General features: G+C 37.7%; 1 protein-coding gene across 13 annotated transcripts in view; it reads right to left on the bottom strand.

Annotated features, from left to right (window-relative positions):
• LOC128859310 (potassium voltage-gated channel protein eag) overlaps window positions 1-16,397 on the bottom strand; it is a 180,798-nt gene that overhangs the window by 116,544 nt on the left and 47,857 nt on the right. For all 13 annotated transcript variants that reach the window (XM_054096198.1, XM_054096205.1, XM_054096203.1 and 10 more), the window contains one exon: window positions 16,241-16,341. In XM_054096198.1, coding sequence (XP_053952173.1) covers window positions 16,241-16,319 — 79 coding nt within the window. In that variant the 5' untranslated portion in view covers window positions 16,320-16,341. The remainder of the gene's footprint in view (window positions 1-16,240; window positions 16,342-16,397) is intronic.

Raw genomic sequence — 16,397 nt, 5'->3', positions numbered from 1 at the left:
ACCGGTCGAATGGCCGCCGCGCACGTGTGATTTGACGCCTCTAGACTATTTTCTTTAGGGTTATGTGAAGTCATTGGTCTACAGTAACAAGCCGGCGACGATTTGTGAGCTCAGAGCCAATATTGAACGCGAAATTGCTGGAATTTCGGCCGATTTATGCAAAAGAGTGGTCGAAAATTGGGTTCAACGATTGGACTTCGTAAAACGTGCACACGTGTCATGCAAAAGAAATCGAATTTCATACTTAAATGTATATGTTCAAACTCGATAATAAAAAAAAAATTAGTTAAAAAAGTCAAACCGTTTGAGTTTTATTCAAAAAAAAAAGTTGAAGCGCTCTTACTGAAAAACACTTTACATACATATAATATTTTAATCATATTTGTTTTTCTATCTGTATTTTTCGTTAAGCTAACAGTGTATGCTTTGCAGATTTGATACTATAAATAAGGTTGAGAAAATACATTGCACCCACTTCTACTTGGTGCGTGAACAAATCCACACATTGTTTTTCACTCGGAAAAAATAATTAACAGGATTAAGAGAAGATTTACATAATTCCTCACAACAGAAGGCTTACATACATACATTACATTTTTTCCGCAGTTCACTATTTTTTGTAATTGATGCTCTAAAATTAGGATTTCTATACTTATAAGGAATACTTTTACATGCTAAATAAAAAAGTTCTTATACTGAAAGGTAACAGAAGCTTACTTCAAGAACAATCGCAGTAGTCATACCGATTGCATTTTTTTCTAGGTCACTTAATAACGGATTTAAAAATGTCCGCTTCACTAATCACTATTTTCTTCACTTATCAAATGATTTTCCAGTAATAGCTAATTATCCTTAATAGCTAATAATCCCTATTTTATTATTCTTATTGCTCTAATTTGCGCTGTCCATCCACTTAGCACCTAATATGGCCTATCCAAAGCCTCCAACAAAAATAACCACAACAACTTTCTTGACTTTGAAGTGTAAGAACTTCTCTTCCCATTCCTCCGCTCAAATATTTCTTTTTCATTTCCACTTCCGACTCATTAAAAACTATTTAATTCGCTTCAACCAACACAGAATTGCCTTCATTGTGCATAATTGCATTAGTTTGTGCACAAGCGCCTAAAAGCAGACTACAACACATATCTGAGGGACTTGGAAGTGAAATGGAAATAGAAATAGAAGCAAAACTTAGCATAAATTTTATTGGATCGCCTTGTTTGGCCTGAATTTGTGAGCGAGCGCAATGGAATTTTTAATGTGCAGTACTTTAATCTACATTTTTGCCACTCAGCGTCTCTGCTAACAACAACAAGCAAACTTTCAAATGCGAAAAGTCAATTGGCAATTGCAGTTATGCGAATGCATTTTTAACGCAAAAACAGTTTTAATATCAAAGAGCGAGCTAATCAACGCCAAGTAAACATATTTGAAAGTTCGACTGGTTGACCAGAGGATGTGCTGAATTGTGTTGAATAACACAAAACAGAGCAGAATGGCGGCGGAACAACTCTAGTTCATTTTGGCAACAATGACCGTATTAAAAATTCAACTAATTCCTAATGCTTGTAGAGTTGGATATTCCCAAAAAGCCGAAAGAGCTAACAAATGCCATTAAAATGAAATTTTAAATAAATAGCAAAGTATTTGTGCAAATTCATATAACAGAGAAACCATTTCAACCTGTCCAGTGTGAGACTGTACGATGAGCAACAGAGTCGAGTATAAATGTGGTTGCTCTCTTGTGTGTATGCGTTGCTAGCCAACAAAAAAAACCCAGCAAAATTACCAAAAAAATTGATGCGCAACATTAAACTTGAAAGCGGATGAAGAAGCAGAAGTAGTAGTAAAAGTGGAAGACGAAAAACTGAAGAAGAGGCAGCTCGAGCAAACGTGAGCAGGGCGGCGCCTAGAAATAGGCTACCTAGAAGTCGAACGCATAGCACGCAGAGTGGTACAGGCAGATCGGGCAGGTGTGTGCGTCGTATCTAAGCAGGTGGAACGTGACTTTAAATACGATTTGGACTAAAGAATGCTGCGCTGTGTGTGTGAGTGCGCATACGTGTGAGAGTGCTTGTTCCAACTACGTTTGTGTGAGTACATAAAGACACTTAGTTAGAACGACTTTATTAAATTGTTGAATTATGCAAATATCTATGAAAAATGCATAAATAGCAATCTATTGCGTGTTTCATGGCTGTTACAAAAACAAAGATCAGTTATAATAGCAACAAGGCCAACAATAACAAAACTCTTAGTGTAAGCAATCAGCAGCAGCAGCGTAGAAAACCAAATATAAATGTTTGCCTTGCACACCCGTGCACCTGCAAGTGAAGGCACTGCAAGGTTCAAAGTAGGTCAAAGCAAATGCGTGTAAGGCGTTATTAAATATTAATAAATTTTGCGCTCGAATGTACACAAAAATTGATGAAAAAGGAAGAGAGAAGAGCTGAGTGGTAGAGGAAGGGAGCGGGAGATTGTTTGGCAAGTTGTAGAAAGCGTTTTTCACTTCATTCCATTCGCGAGTGCCTATGCGCCTATAAGTATGCACAGCTTGCTAGTTTATTTGTGGATTTTCAAATGCGAATTTTAATTCCAAATAAATTAAAAAAATTAAATAAAAGTGCATTAATTCTAATCCAAACATACAAACAAGTTAAATAGTCAGCGGACTTGAAGCCAAACATAAACTTGATAAAACGTCTGAAAGCCTCGTAATGTCGTTGTAAAGTAGAGTAGAATGGGGTAAGATAGGTATGGGGGCACAATAGGTAGGTGGGGTTTCCGTCGCACTGTTTTTGCAGAGGTCACTCGTCTTATGTGAATTGAATACGTGGTGGGGAACAACGTTCGCGACTGTCATTGCGGCCGTCACCATTGATTAGTTATCCTAGTTCTGGCGTCGTTCAGTTTTTTGTGAGCTTTTCTCCGACATAGCATTTTTTTATTCTACGGTTCAGTACATTTAATGTATGTAAATATTTGTCAGGTGAGTTTTATTTTACGTAGAAAATAATGCTGAACACGAATAATGTGTTAGTTTTTTGATATTTTTGTTTAAAAAAAAAATATCGACACTAACATAAAACATGTGCTTGGGGGCACTATAGGTCAGCCGTCTGGGGGCATTATAGGTCATTACTTTTAATTGAATAAAATAAATTTTAATTGTTTTTGCAGCAAAATGGTGCGTAATTATGTGCGAAAAACGCCGAAACGAAGTGAAGAGGACGTAAAAAACGCAATCGCGGCAGTCCGAGATGGCGCTAGTGTTCGATCAGCCTCTAAACAATTTAAAATTCCGTTCGAAACATTACGTGCTCGCGTGATGAATTAAAGAGAAATTCCTAACTTTTATAACATGTGCAGTGTTCATACTCTATAAATAAAAGTTAAAACGTTAATTTCCAAGCCATGTACATTGTTCTTTTCCCCTCACATATAGTGAAAATATCGAAAAAAAGGACCTTTGTGTTATTGAATGCAGCTTCCAAGATATTTAGCCAAACATAAGTCAGTATAACCAAAATGTTAGCAGATAAATAACCTTTCAAAATCTTGCTTATTTTTCAAAATCAATGCAAAAACACCGTAGCAAGAGCTCTCAAAAAAAAATGACCTATCTTACCCCATTCTACTCTATTATTGCATAAAATTCTATAGATAATTAAAAATATAAAATAAATAAACTTGATGAATACCAAAACCTGATTACCTACAAAACAACAAAAAATAGTATCGTTATTGGAAAAAAATAAAAATAAATAAAAAATAAAAAAAGTTAGAAAACAAAGGGAAATAGTTGTTGCTTTGAAACCTACAAAACAACATAAAAAAGTATCGTTATTGGAAAAAAAAAAATAAAAAATAAAAAATAAAAAAAAGTTAGAAAACAAAGGGAAATAGTTGTTGCTTTGAAAATTAGCATCTAAAAATGCATTTGAATTTTTTTTTTATTCTGTATTTTAGACAAGAACCGAAGCAATATTATCACTGCTGCCAACCAAATGTTTTACTTTTTTCCTTTCAGTTCATCTTTAGATGAAGAAGATGCAATGAATGCTCGTAAATTATTTGTGGGGAAAGGCTATTTAATTTTTTATATATTTATGCATCATATTTGACAACATTTGACCTCAACTACTTTTTTCTAAATAATCTCATTTTAGCAACAATAAAATTGCAAATTTTTGTGGAAAGGACAAGAAAATTAAAAGCGAAATATTTTATAATACCGGAAAAAGCAATGAGTGCAAGTTTATTTTTCGAAATGCGAGAGTTGCAGAAGCAAAAAGTTCCGTGATCTAAAAGACATTTTGTATACCAGTAAGTCCCAGCCTCAAAGACTGAATTCTCAAGGTATTTGAAGCCGTAATCCAAGAGTGATTGCCGAAAAACCAATGCACCCACACAGAGTGACTGTTTGGTGCGGTTTATGGGCCAGCGGCATGGGCCGTATTTTTCCCAAAATGAGGCTGGTCAGGCAGTTACTGTGAATAGTGTTCGCTATCGCGAGATGATAAGGAACTTTTTATGACCCGAATTGGAAGATATGGATGTGGTCGATATGTGGTTTCAACAGGACGGTGCCACTTGTCATGTCAATTTGATGGCCGAATAATCTCACATCGCGGCGATGTCAATTGGCCACCAAGGTCATGTGATTTGACACTGTTGGGCTTCTTTTTTGGGGTTATTTGAAAGAAAAGGTGGTCGTCGATAAGCCAGCAACAATTCAAGAGCTAAAAGATGAAATAATTTGACACATTAACGGCATAGAACTTCAATTATGCCTCAGCGTCATCGAAAATTTGGACCATCGGATGGAGGTGTGCCGCCGAGGCCGCGGCCATTTGGCCAATATTTTGTTCAATACGTAATTGAGCCATACTAATATTATCAGAATAAAGAGAAATGACAATAATTTATTTAAAAAATTGTATTTTTTTAAAAATCAACACCGGCCCTTGAAACTTAACCACCCTTTATTTGTTTTTTTTTCAACCACCAGCCGAGGCTGACTTTTCAATTCACAGAGTCAGATATCCAACTGGTTTCCAAGAATGAAAATCCTGGTAAGTAATAGCTTCTTCCATAATTGCTATTTGGAGATTGATATCACAACAGCCTACAAGTATTTAACCACCCAGCCTGTCGTGCTTTTACTTTGCCTTTATGAGCTGAGAGATGATGGGTAAAGGATAGAAAACACTCGCGTAAGCCAAATCTAAGATTTTCTTCTTTTTCTGTTTACCCCACATTTTTTCTCTTGCTTCACTTGGCTTTACGATCAGCGTTTTGTCTGCTTAAGTACCACTCAAAAAGCACTTGCCCTTGGGGATAAGGGAATACTATCACTACCAAAGTTTTTGACTCATTCCTGTGCACCCACCCCAATCTCTAATCGGCTGCTCCTTTCTTTAGGCATGCAATTTATATCCAATTTCAAATTTCAATGATTGAATGATTCCACCGAAATTAATTAAGAAAATTAATTTTCTGTAAAGTAACGTAACATTAAACATGACCAAGCAGTGAACCAGCCAAAAACAACAAGGCCAGACACAAAGTTCATAAGCCTAAAATGCATTTTGCATAAAAAGAGGAATTCGAGCTTAACGAATTAGTCTTTAATGAAAGCTGCTAAATTGATAAACATCCGCTCGTGCGTTGCATCTCCCAAAATTGGTTGTTGAAAAAAATACAAAAATAACAAAAAACGAAATTGCCAACACTTCACAAGTAAAAGCATCAAATGTTGACAATGCGCCAACAACACCAAGCAGCCGCAGGCCACAACAGCAACAATCATATTTGGGCGTACACAGCATGCCTGGGCAATAAATACCAACAAGCAAACAAATACTTGAGTGTGAACGCCTTCAAGTAGACTTCTCAAAAAACAAGCAACAAAACGAAGATGAAGGAAATAAGTGGAGATAACAAAACACAAGTGACTCAATGAGTCAGCATCATTAGAAAAACGATTAAAATGGGAAAGTAATCAGTGGAAATTGAAGAGCATAGGAAGGTGCCGGCAGTAAGGAGACAAAAGGAAATACAGAAGATTGTGGCTTTAGCTGTGAGCTGCTTTAATGAACGGCAACGCCTGCAATGATGCTAAAAATAACAACAAACACTTACCGTTTCCGCCGACAAAAAAAAAGAACTCAAATAAGAAAAATTGGCGAAATAGCAAAGATAAAGGCAAAAGTCAAGCAGCAGAAAAACAAACCAACAGCAGCTAGACGAACGCACAACTGCAGCACTCGGCCAAAGATGATAAAAAAGTGAGCAATCATTAGTTTGTTGTCGGTTGGCAAAATGTAAACAAGACAGCAAGAGAAAGTAGCCTATTTTACGGCGTATAACAAAGTGTTAAACGATTTTGTGGCATTAGAAGAATATTCAAAGCGCTAGCAAAAAAGCGACGGGTAACACAAGAGCAAAATGAAGGCCGGAGAATCAACTGACTTAGGAATTGTGGAACTATGAGGAATGAGAAAAAAGGAGCGAAACATGCTTGGCGCTGGAGGCAAAAAGGAACCAGATAGAAAATTCGAAAATGTATACCAGCTGCGGAGGAATAACAAAGGCTTAGTGGGGTATTAACTTACCAAATACGGTAAGTAGGTTTGGGTGCACGCACATGAAAATTTATCATATTCAATGTGTTGTTTGCTGCCAAGTAATATATAAGCCTATAAATAATTTCACACACACTTTTTCTGCAAGATGATGTGGTATTGTTTATTCAACTTTTAGCTAATGAATAATTTATTCCGTCTCACTCTCCAAAACAATTCCTCAATAAATGTTGCTGAGTTGTTATAGGCGTACCTCCTCCCCCCTGTTTAAATTATTTATAACGGTTCAAATATCTAATTATAATATTGTTTGTTTGCGGTTTTTGTAGTAAACAAAGGCCTTAGTCGTAATATCCCCTTAAATCAAAACGGAAATACGCACAAATATTTGCTTGTGTGCTTAGCTTGCTTAATTCAGCTCTATTCAGCAAATGTAGGCACGTTTTCCCATTTAGTACAATTTTTTTTAGAGTTTTTAAATTTAGCTATATATAATGCTGTTTAGTGCAAGAGTATTCTTCATTACACGATTCTACCCTATTTCAGCTGTCACGATTTTCGAAATATACTCAATTAGTTCAATTCAGCACACATAAAAGCATAAACAAAGTTTTATGCAGCACAAATTTAAGGAAAATAATTAAACTCAGCTCTTTGAAACTCATCAGTCCTGTTATATTTGCCATTTTTCACTAAATTTTAATGAATTATGCATTGTTTTGTATTATTCAGCGTTGGAGTACTACATTTTTCAAGATTATTAAGTTTCTCATTGATCAGCGCAATTCAGCTCAACTTAATATACCAAAATGGTTTTATTCCGATGCTTTTAAGTAACACGAAATTATTTCTTTCCTGGTTTGCCCTATTTAGCTTTATTGTAATATATAGACACAGATTTCGGAGTTTTCTATTTGTAACATTCAAATCATTCAACACATCTCAGCTTCTATGAATGCTGAGGGCATACCCTGTTGGATAATATTTTAGTAGTAATGCTTAAATTAAGCACATTTTACACATTTTAAGTCAATCCAGCTCGACCCTTCAAGCAGCACGCACCTTATTTTACACAATTTTAAGCAACATCAAATGAATTGGCGTATTTTGATTCTATTCAGCCTACAAACTACGCTTTTTATTTTTAATTTTTCCCCCATCAAAACCATTAAAAAACTATTTTCCAATTAAGTGTAGTTAGCAATTTTCAGCACATTTAAAGTCTCTTCAGTGAATCGAAAAACTATTTTTCTTTTTTTAATTTCGATTACTCAGTAGCCATTCAGCGCTTGTTTATTTCACTCCTAACACTCATTTGCTGTATTAATAGTAAGTACATAAATTATCTAAGAATTTATTTTTGTTTCATATTTCACATTCAATTTTATCTCTCTCTATATTGCATTTTAATATTTTCCCCCATTTTTATAGCTTCGTTAATTTTTCCTTCATCTTTATTTGCAATTATCTCCAACCGATTTACCAATTCGTTATCCTAGACTCTTCTCCTTACTCGTTTTAATCCCAATTTCAATTATGGCACGTTTATGGCAAGGCTTTGATTAATTGTGCCATCGATAAATTTTCAACGCCTCATGATGAAATATAAAAAATGATGCTGAAAGCTCAACCCCAACCTCCTATCACAAATATTATTGCAGTTCATCTGAAGTGAATTCCGAGAAAATTGTTGCTTCTTGACTACGACAGCAAAATAAATCCCATATTTCATATTTTCTCTTCCTTTTGCTGCACCTTTCGCACATTAACGGATTGGATTGGCTTACTTAGTATGAGTACTTATTCATTGTCTCAAGGGAGGATATTGACTTTAAGGAAATGAAGGGTGATTTTTTAAGAACTATAGGAAAGTTTTTCAAAAAAACACACGTAAAATTCAGAAAAATGCATGAAATTTTTATTTGAATCGATAGTAAAGTCCATACAATTTAATGTTTGAAGATTATTTCATGCAAATGTTGACCGCGACTGCGCTTCAAATTGTCCATCCGCTTAGTCCAATTTTGGCATACTCTTTCCAATGTTTCTCAACAAGTCCATTGTTATGCGTGCTACGTGGCATGTGGCGCCGTCTTGTTGAAACCACATGTCATGCAGATCAAGCTCTTGCATTTTGGGCAAAAAAAAGTTGGATATCATTTCACGGTAGCGCTCACCATTCACAGTTACGTCACGATTCGCAGCATCTTTGAAGAAGTACGGTCCAATGATACCTCCAGCCCATAAACCAAACTGTGACCTTTTCTGGATACATTGGTAGCTCTTGCAATTATTCTGGCTGATCTTCACTCCAAAATCGACAATTCTGCTTATTTACGTACCCATTGATCCAAAAATGAGTTTCGTCGCTGAACACAATTTGTCGACTTTAAACTTTCCTAACAGAACATGCATTTTTATAATAAAATTCAATGATTTGCAAGCGTTGATCGTTTGTAAGACGATTCGTGATTAAATTATAGACCAAACTGAAGATGTTTGACAGTGAAACAAAACACGAAACGTGCGCCATCTGTTTGAACCAACTGTTTAAAAAGATAATAGCTAAAAAATCAGCCTTTATTATCTATATTTTACTAAGTTGATTTATTTCCACGCTTTATTTTATATTTTTAATAAGTTCACAGAAAACAAAAATATCAACACTTAACATCGCAAATCAGCCCGCATACAAATTCCTTTTTTAAGCTTATTATTGAAAAGGGTTAAAATACTACAACTCGGCTTTTAATCAGCAATTTTAGGCTTAAAGCGCTCTGAAGATTTAGTAAATTTCGTATTTAAAGTTCGGTTTATAATCCCTCAAAGTCTGCTAAGTTAAATACTATAGTTTTCAAATAAGCTCCACTCAGTCAATTCAGCTAGTAATTTTCTTACTATTGAAGAAAGAGTTCCTCATTCCAATAATTCCTAAATCACCTCAACTCAGTACTTTCTACAAAGCTTTAGGCATTTTTCTACCACTTTATGAAGTTATTCAGCTGACTTGAACCAATTTATGTACTAAGAAGAGAATTTGAATAGGACGTTTTTTAAGTCTGCTCAACTCAGCTCTATTCCGCAGAGGTTTTTAACATATTCAGCCGAATTAAAACATTTTTCTCTTCAGCATCTTTAAGCTAGCTTAATTAAAAAGATCATCGCGTGCTACTATTAAAAATACATTTTACATAAATATACTACGGTACTATAACTTGAATCCCCATTTCCAATTTTCAGGCAAACTAGGTCTAAACCATTAATTTTTAGGCCACCTACTCAGCTCAATTTTATCAGCCAAAAATATTGCACTACTATTACAAAGTAGCATTTATAGTAAGTCGAATAATTTTGAAACCATCACATTCAGCTGAGATATTTTACAGAGATTATTAACTTATTCTGTCTAACTGAAAAATGTTTCCAATAAGAATGGAACTGAAGAACCATAATTAAATTCAGCTGCATTCAGCTCATTTGACCGAGCTAAAATATCCATATACTAAATTGCAAATTTGTGGATTAGCTCAATTGGGCACATTCAGTCGACTGAAAGCACATGTGGCTATGCAAAAAACATAATTTAGACACCATCACTGTAAATCATGTCAATTCAGCTCCTTTCAGCTTATTCAGCCGAGTTCAAAAACTTGTCCACTTAAACTAAATATCCTGACTTGCTACACCGGCACAATTCAGCTGTATTCAGTGCAATTCATCAAACATTTTTTCATTGAAAATATTATATTCTCTGATTTTTATCAATTTCTAGTTTGCTCCGTTAAAGAAATTCGCTTCAATTCTCCTCAGCTAAACAGAATCGACCGATAAATTTCATCATTTCATGTCAGCCCTTCTAAGCTTATTCAGCTAAGCTTGAAAGTATGTTCCACTAAAAATATATATCCTTAAGCCATTAAAGTGCAATTCAGCGCAATTCAGCAAACTTTTTTATTTAAAATATTGAACTTTTTTTGATTTTTACTAACCTTTCGTGTTCGTCTGAATCCTCCTAAACAAAAATTGAAGTGGCCACCTGCAGATTAAACCTAGAAATTTCAGTTTAAAATACGCATCTACGTTCTACGAAATTCAGCACCATGCGACAGAAATTATTGCTCTGCGACGCGTACAAAGTCGTTCAGAGCCCGGTCGGTGCACAATTTTTACGCGCCATTTAACACACCGTTTCTCCCACACAAAAAAAACTTAAAATAGAAAATGTCGGCTGGCAAAAATCTCATAAAATGTAAACCACAGAAACAGCCATAGCAGAATTGTTGGTGACTGACAATAACAGCGCCGTTGGTCCCAGAGTGGCGTTGCGTTGCCAGAGTAGCGGAAGAAATAGAATGAGTGACAAAAAAATACAAAGAAAATGGGTGGTCGAGTGTAACAGATAGGTATGAAAACTTGCGTTGAGCAACAGTTGCACTCCAGCCGGTTGCTGCCGCGTATTTTGGTACGTGCTCTGCTTTTTTTTCAACCAGTTCGCGGGGCTGGTAGAAAAACGCGTTGAAAGCGCGCTGATTAAAAATTGTATTGGCTTGATTGGTTGTGCAAGAAAGACAAGCACTTACTTAGTTCGATAGTTTCAACGAATGAAAGTTCTCAAAGGTGCTGGGAAAAAATAAATCCTGTTTCGGTATGTGGCTCGGCGCTTTTAAGCGAAAATTCAATATTGTGCAAAAATTTAGCTGAGTGCTAGCTTGCCTGCACTTGTGATTTTAGGAGAGTAATTAATTCTTTAATTTATTTCGAACTTTAATCTTTTTATTGTCTTTTTTACTGCTCGTGCCAAGTATTTTTATTCAATTTTCAAATTCATTGCAATGCGCTCAGTCTCTCGGTGCTTATATCATGAACAAATAGAACTTCTTCTCTACGCGGATTATTTGCTTCGAAATTTTAAAAGCACTTTTCACATTTCTCCCTCAGAACCCTTAGGCTCTTATAAAACGAATAACGCAATCCACATCCCCACTCACATGAGTTATGTTGCAAGCAACTCACCTGTGCGTAAATGCCGCTCGACCGCAGCATATCAACCGCAGCCGGAGTTCCACAATGTGGTCTGGCAGTTGTTAGTGCGCAGCCAGCTTGACAGTTCAAAAAGCACTTAATCCAGCTTAAGCGATATGAAGGTTGGCATCCTCTGCACCCTACTCACCCATCGCCTGAAATACGTGCACGTGATTTCTTTATTTCTCCGTTTGCTCATGCTTGCCAATATATGTTTGATGTCAAATGCTGACATAAGTACTTTCTACTTTAGTGGAATTTTGCAGGAATTTTTCATTTTCTTTTGTGCTTACTTGGATGCCTGAGGTATGCGCGCGCCTGTGTTGCCGTTTCCGTCTGATGTTTTTAAATCAAAGCTGATAGGTTTCTCTTTCACTTGCTAGACTGGCAGGTAAGACCGAATTTTAGCAAGTTTTGGTAATAAGAAGAAATGGAAGTATTTACTCATAGGTTTGATTAGGTTGCAGTAGCAGTCACTTGAAAATTCCTTAAACAGTAGTGTGCAAGTGGCTTATGGCATACCAGCTAACCATAGAACTTCCTTTTATGTGGCTATGGCCCGCGAACCAAATAGGTACGCTATTTTGGTTGGTCTAGCCCTTATTGTCGTCTCCGAGTCACTAAATATTATATGAAGATGCTTGATCCTAGCGCTACTGCTTCGATCTATTCTATAGCTGATACATCAGCCTTGAAAACACTGCAATAACGGATAATCGAAAAAAAAGAAATTTACATATTACTGCGACCAGTTTGAAGGATTGGTTGCTTGAAAGTATCCTCTTATAAGTAATTGGTTCAGGACCCAGTTAATGTGCGGAATTCCTCTAATATTATTGATATCGTCTTTTTGTACGATTCACTGCTTCTTCAAGCCACTCAGACTTGTCGAAGCATCTACTTAAGTTAGTCCAATAGCAATGAGGAAAATCTTCGTTACATTTTCCGTTATATATGGCCACCAAATGTGCAGGATGAACAGTTTCAACTGATGGTCACCATGTTTCAAAAGCATAGGAAAGGACAGACTTAACATTTGAATTAAAAATGCGAAGTTAGGTATGCACGCGGATTCACTCACCGTATAGATTTCTATGATCCAGACATCGCATGCCTATTGAACACTTTGCCGCCTGTGCTCTTGACAATTTATGAGTACCAACACTGCCACAAAATGCAAACATATGCACACACACACACATTCACAACTTTATTCAATGTTTTTTTTTTTTTTTTTTTTTTTTTTTTTTTTTTTTTTTTTATGGAGGTGGCACAAAGCATTGAAAGCCGAAAAGTGTGAGACTTGCCTTTCGGCTCACCCACTAAAAACCCACCCCAGCTCCGTTTCCCTCCCGCGGGACAACCGTTAAGTAGTACTTCACGGAAGGGGGAGCGGCCTATTGCCTCTTCATGAAGATCTGCGCTGTTGTTCAGCGCTACGCAGTTTGGAGATTACTATTTTTGCCATATTACATACAGCGGACCAATATTCTTCGGACTCTATCATAATATCGACTAGGTTATCAGCCGTAATTGGCTTCCCCACCCTAGTGCTTAGTTCCCCCCTTTCTAACGCAAATCGCGGACAGACAAACAAAACATGTTCTGCGTCTTCTGCAATTGGTGCACAATGAGAACAGTACGGGTCGTCTTCGTGCTTAAACCTGTATAAGTAGGATTTGAAGCACCCATGTCCTGTCAGTATTTGGGTCAGGTAGTAATCTAACTGTCCATGTTCACGGTTAATCCATTTGGAAATAATGGGAATCAAACGGTACGTCCAACGTCCGTTGGGAGACGAGCTCCATTTTTCCTGCCATAAACGCTGGCTGCGCTCCCTTGCTATCCTGCGTATTGTCTGTCGTTCTGAAGTAGCTTTGTTTTGGTAAACTTCAGCGTACTCTTTTGCCATTAAATTTATTGGGAGTAGACCTGCTATGACCATAATGGCGTCTTCCGATACCGTGCGGAACGCGCAGCACACTCTGAGGGCACTCAATCGGTACACCGATTTCATACACTTCACGTACGAGCTGTAGTTTGTGGCTTCCGCCCATGCCGGAGCTGCGTACAGCAAAATCGATGAGACCACAGTATTAAGAAGTCTCCTGCTGTTTTGCCTAGGGCCTCTGATATTCATCATTAGTCGTGTTAGCGCAGTTACTGCTTCTGCCGCCCTGCTGCTCGCGTACACCAAGTGATCTTTGAAATTGAGCCTACGGTCAATTATTACGCCCAGGTACTTAATGAATGGCTTCGATTCTATACCATGGTCGCCCACCATTATATTAGCTGACTCCACAATCTTCCTGCTGCTAATTAGTACGACTTCAGTTTTATGGTCCGCAAGAGTTAGACCACTGTTACATAACCATCTCTTTACCATGCCGACAGCCCGGTTACATGTTTCTTCGGCTCGACGGAGTGTTTTGGCCACGACCACAACAGCTATGTCGTCAGCAAATCCAATGATTTGCGACCCTAGAGGCAGACTGAGGCGCAAGACTCCATCGTACATGACGTTCCAAAGTAAGGGTCCCAGGACTGAGCCTTGTGGAACTCCGCCAGTTATTTTGTGCTCTTTTACCCCAGCATCGGTTTTATAGCGCAGTGTTCTGTCGGAAAGGTAACTGGCGACAATCCTGCGAATGTACCTTGGAACGTGGAAATTATCAAGGGCGATCAGAATTTTGCTCCAATTCGCCGTATTGAAGGCGTTCTTGACGTCTAGTGTCGCAATTAGGCAATACTCCTTGCTACCGTTTAGCCATCGAGTACCTTCAATTGCCTTCTGCGCAATGGTCTTGACTGCAGACACAGCATCTGTTGTTGAACGGGCTTTCCGGAATCCGAATTGTCGGGGTGATAGACCGCCTACATCCTCTATAGCAGCCTCCAGACGGACTGCAATCAGTCGTTCCAGGATTTTTCCTGCAGTGTCGAGCATGCACAGGGGGCGGTAGCCTGTAGGGTCTTCCGCAGGCTTGGATCCTTTTGGTATTAAAACCAGTTTCTGCAACTTCCACTGGGTTGGAAATGTACCTTCCTTTAGGCATGTATTGTAGAGATCTACAAAAATGTCGGTACGACTTTGGATAGCAACTTTTAAGGCCTCGTTGGGGATTCCATCCGGTCCGGGAGCTTTATTATTTTTAATCCGTTTTATGACCATAAGGAGTTCTTCTTTGTTGGTTAGCTGCAAATTTTGGTCGCCTTCACAGGATCCTACCAATTCGTGGTCTCTTGTAGTGTCTTGGACGGGGAACAGAGTTTCTACTACATTACGCAGTGTAGTTGGGCATGTTGTTGGGAGTGGCTTAAAGACTTTGAGCTTTTTCATAACAAGCCTGTAACCGAGGCCCCAAGGGTCGTTATCGGCATCGTCGCATAGCTGCAGGAAACACCGGCGTTTACTGTTTTTGATTGCCTTTTTTAGGGCCTTCCTTCTTTGCTTATATTGGAGCTGGTTTTCTTGAAAACTGTCCGTACCCCTAGATCGTTGGTAGATTCGCCTTGCTCTTAAACATTCGCTGCGCAGTTCTGCAATGTCTGCTGTCCACCAGTAGACAGGTTCGCTGTTGCGCTTATTGGGCCTCGTTTTGGACATGGCTGCGTCGCATGCCTCTGTTAGGTGTCTCATGGTTTGTTTTGTTTTCTCAGATGCATCCCCTCCGAGAGTTACATCTGCCAGCATGATTTCGATAATCTCAGCCTCCATTGTTTTAATTTTGTACCGCGTTTCGTAGTTATTTGAGAACCTTTCTTCGCCGTGCTTCCTTATTTCACAGATTATTGCGAGGTGATCGCTCCGAGTGTAATGCTGGCTGACGAACCATTTCGTGTCGCGAACAAGACTAGAACTCACGAAGGTAAGGTCGATTATAGACCCCATTCCCGCCTTTTGATACGTCTGTTGACTTCCTGTGTTCATCAAGGCTATATCTAGCATAGCGAACGCTTCCAGCAGGCAACATAAGTTTGTCAATGGCATCGATTGCAGCTACGAATCTCAGTGGAAGAAAAATATTATTCTTGAAACAAAGATTTCAACTTCGAGTAAAAGCAAAATCAAATTTTTTGTTGCCTTTACATTCAGGCAGCGCTCAAACTTTAAATCAGAACTTATACTATAAATTTTCTCCGTACTTGTATCCTGCTTTAAATTTTTGTTTCGGAAGAATATGGGATTTTAACGAACAAATCTGACTTTTTTAGATTTTTTATAAAAGATATGAATTCTTTATCCATTCCTACAGTTCAGCTTTATTCAGCGCGTTTTATTGCAATTCAGCATTATTCGCCTGGGCTGAATCAAACTGAGCTTATTTCGACACATTACTAAGGAAGTCATTTTTCAAATATAAGATATCGCATCAACGGAATTCAGCGTAATTCAGCTCCTTTAAAAGATTTGCTCATACAATTTCTCGATCCCAATTATTCGAGTTAAGCATTTTTTACGCATTTCTGCAATGTATCTTTATTCAGCTCAATTCAGCAGTTTTATGTTTATTTGTATAAGATTAGAAATAAAGTATAACGATTTCATTTGAGACAGCGTCCTTTATCTAAGAGCTTAATTTCTATTTATATATTTCGTACTAATATTTACGTATGCTAATACTTACGTTGTGAGTTCGAGCGCCGGATGATGTTTTCCAGGAATGTGTTCTGCGGCGCAACAAGTCCTCGACGTCCACCCGGCATTTTGCTTGCGTTGTTTGCTTATCTATTGAAACAGCAACACAATTTTTGGTTGTAGTGATTACGGCAAAGGCAACAGTA

The sequence above is a fragment of the Anastrepha ludens genome, chromosome 3, assembly GCF_028408465.1.
Source record: "Anastrepha ludens isolate Willacy chromosome 3, idAnaLude1.1, whole genome shotgun sequence".
NCBI classification, from domain to species: Eukaryota; Metazoa; Arthropoda; class Insecta; order Diptera; family Tephritidae; genus Anastrepha; species Anastrepha ludens.
The sequence above is the reverse complement of the archived record's forward strand: the minus strand, read 5'-3'. Positions and strand labels throughout refer to the sequence as shown.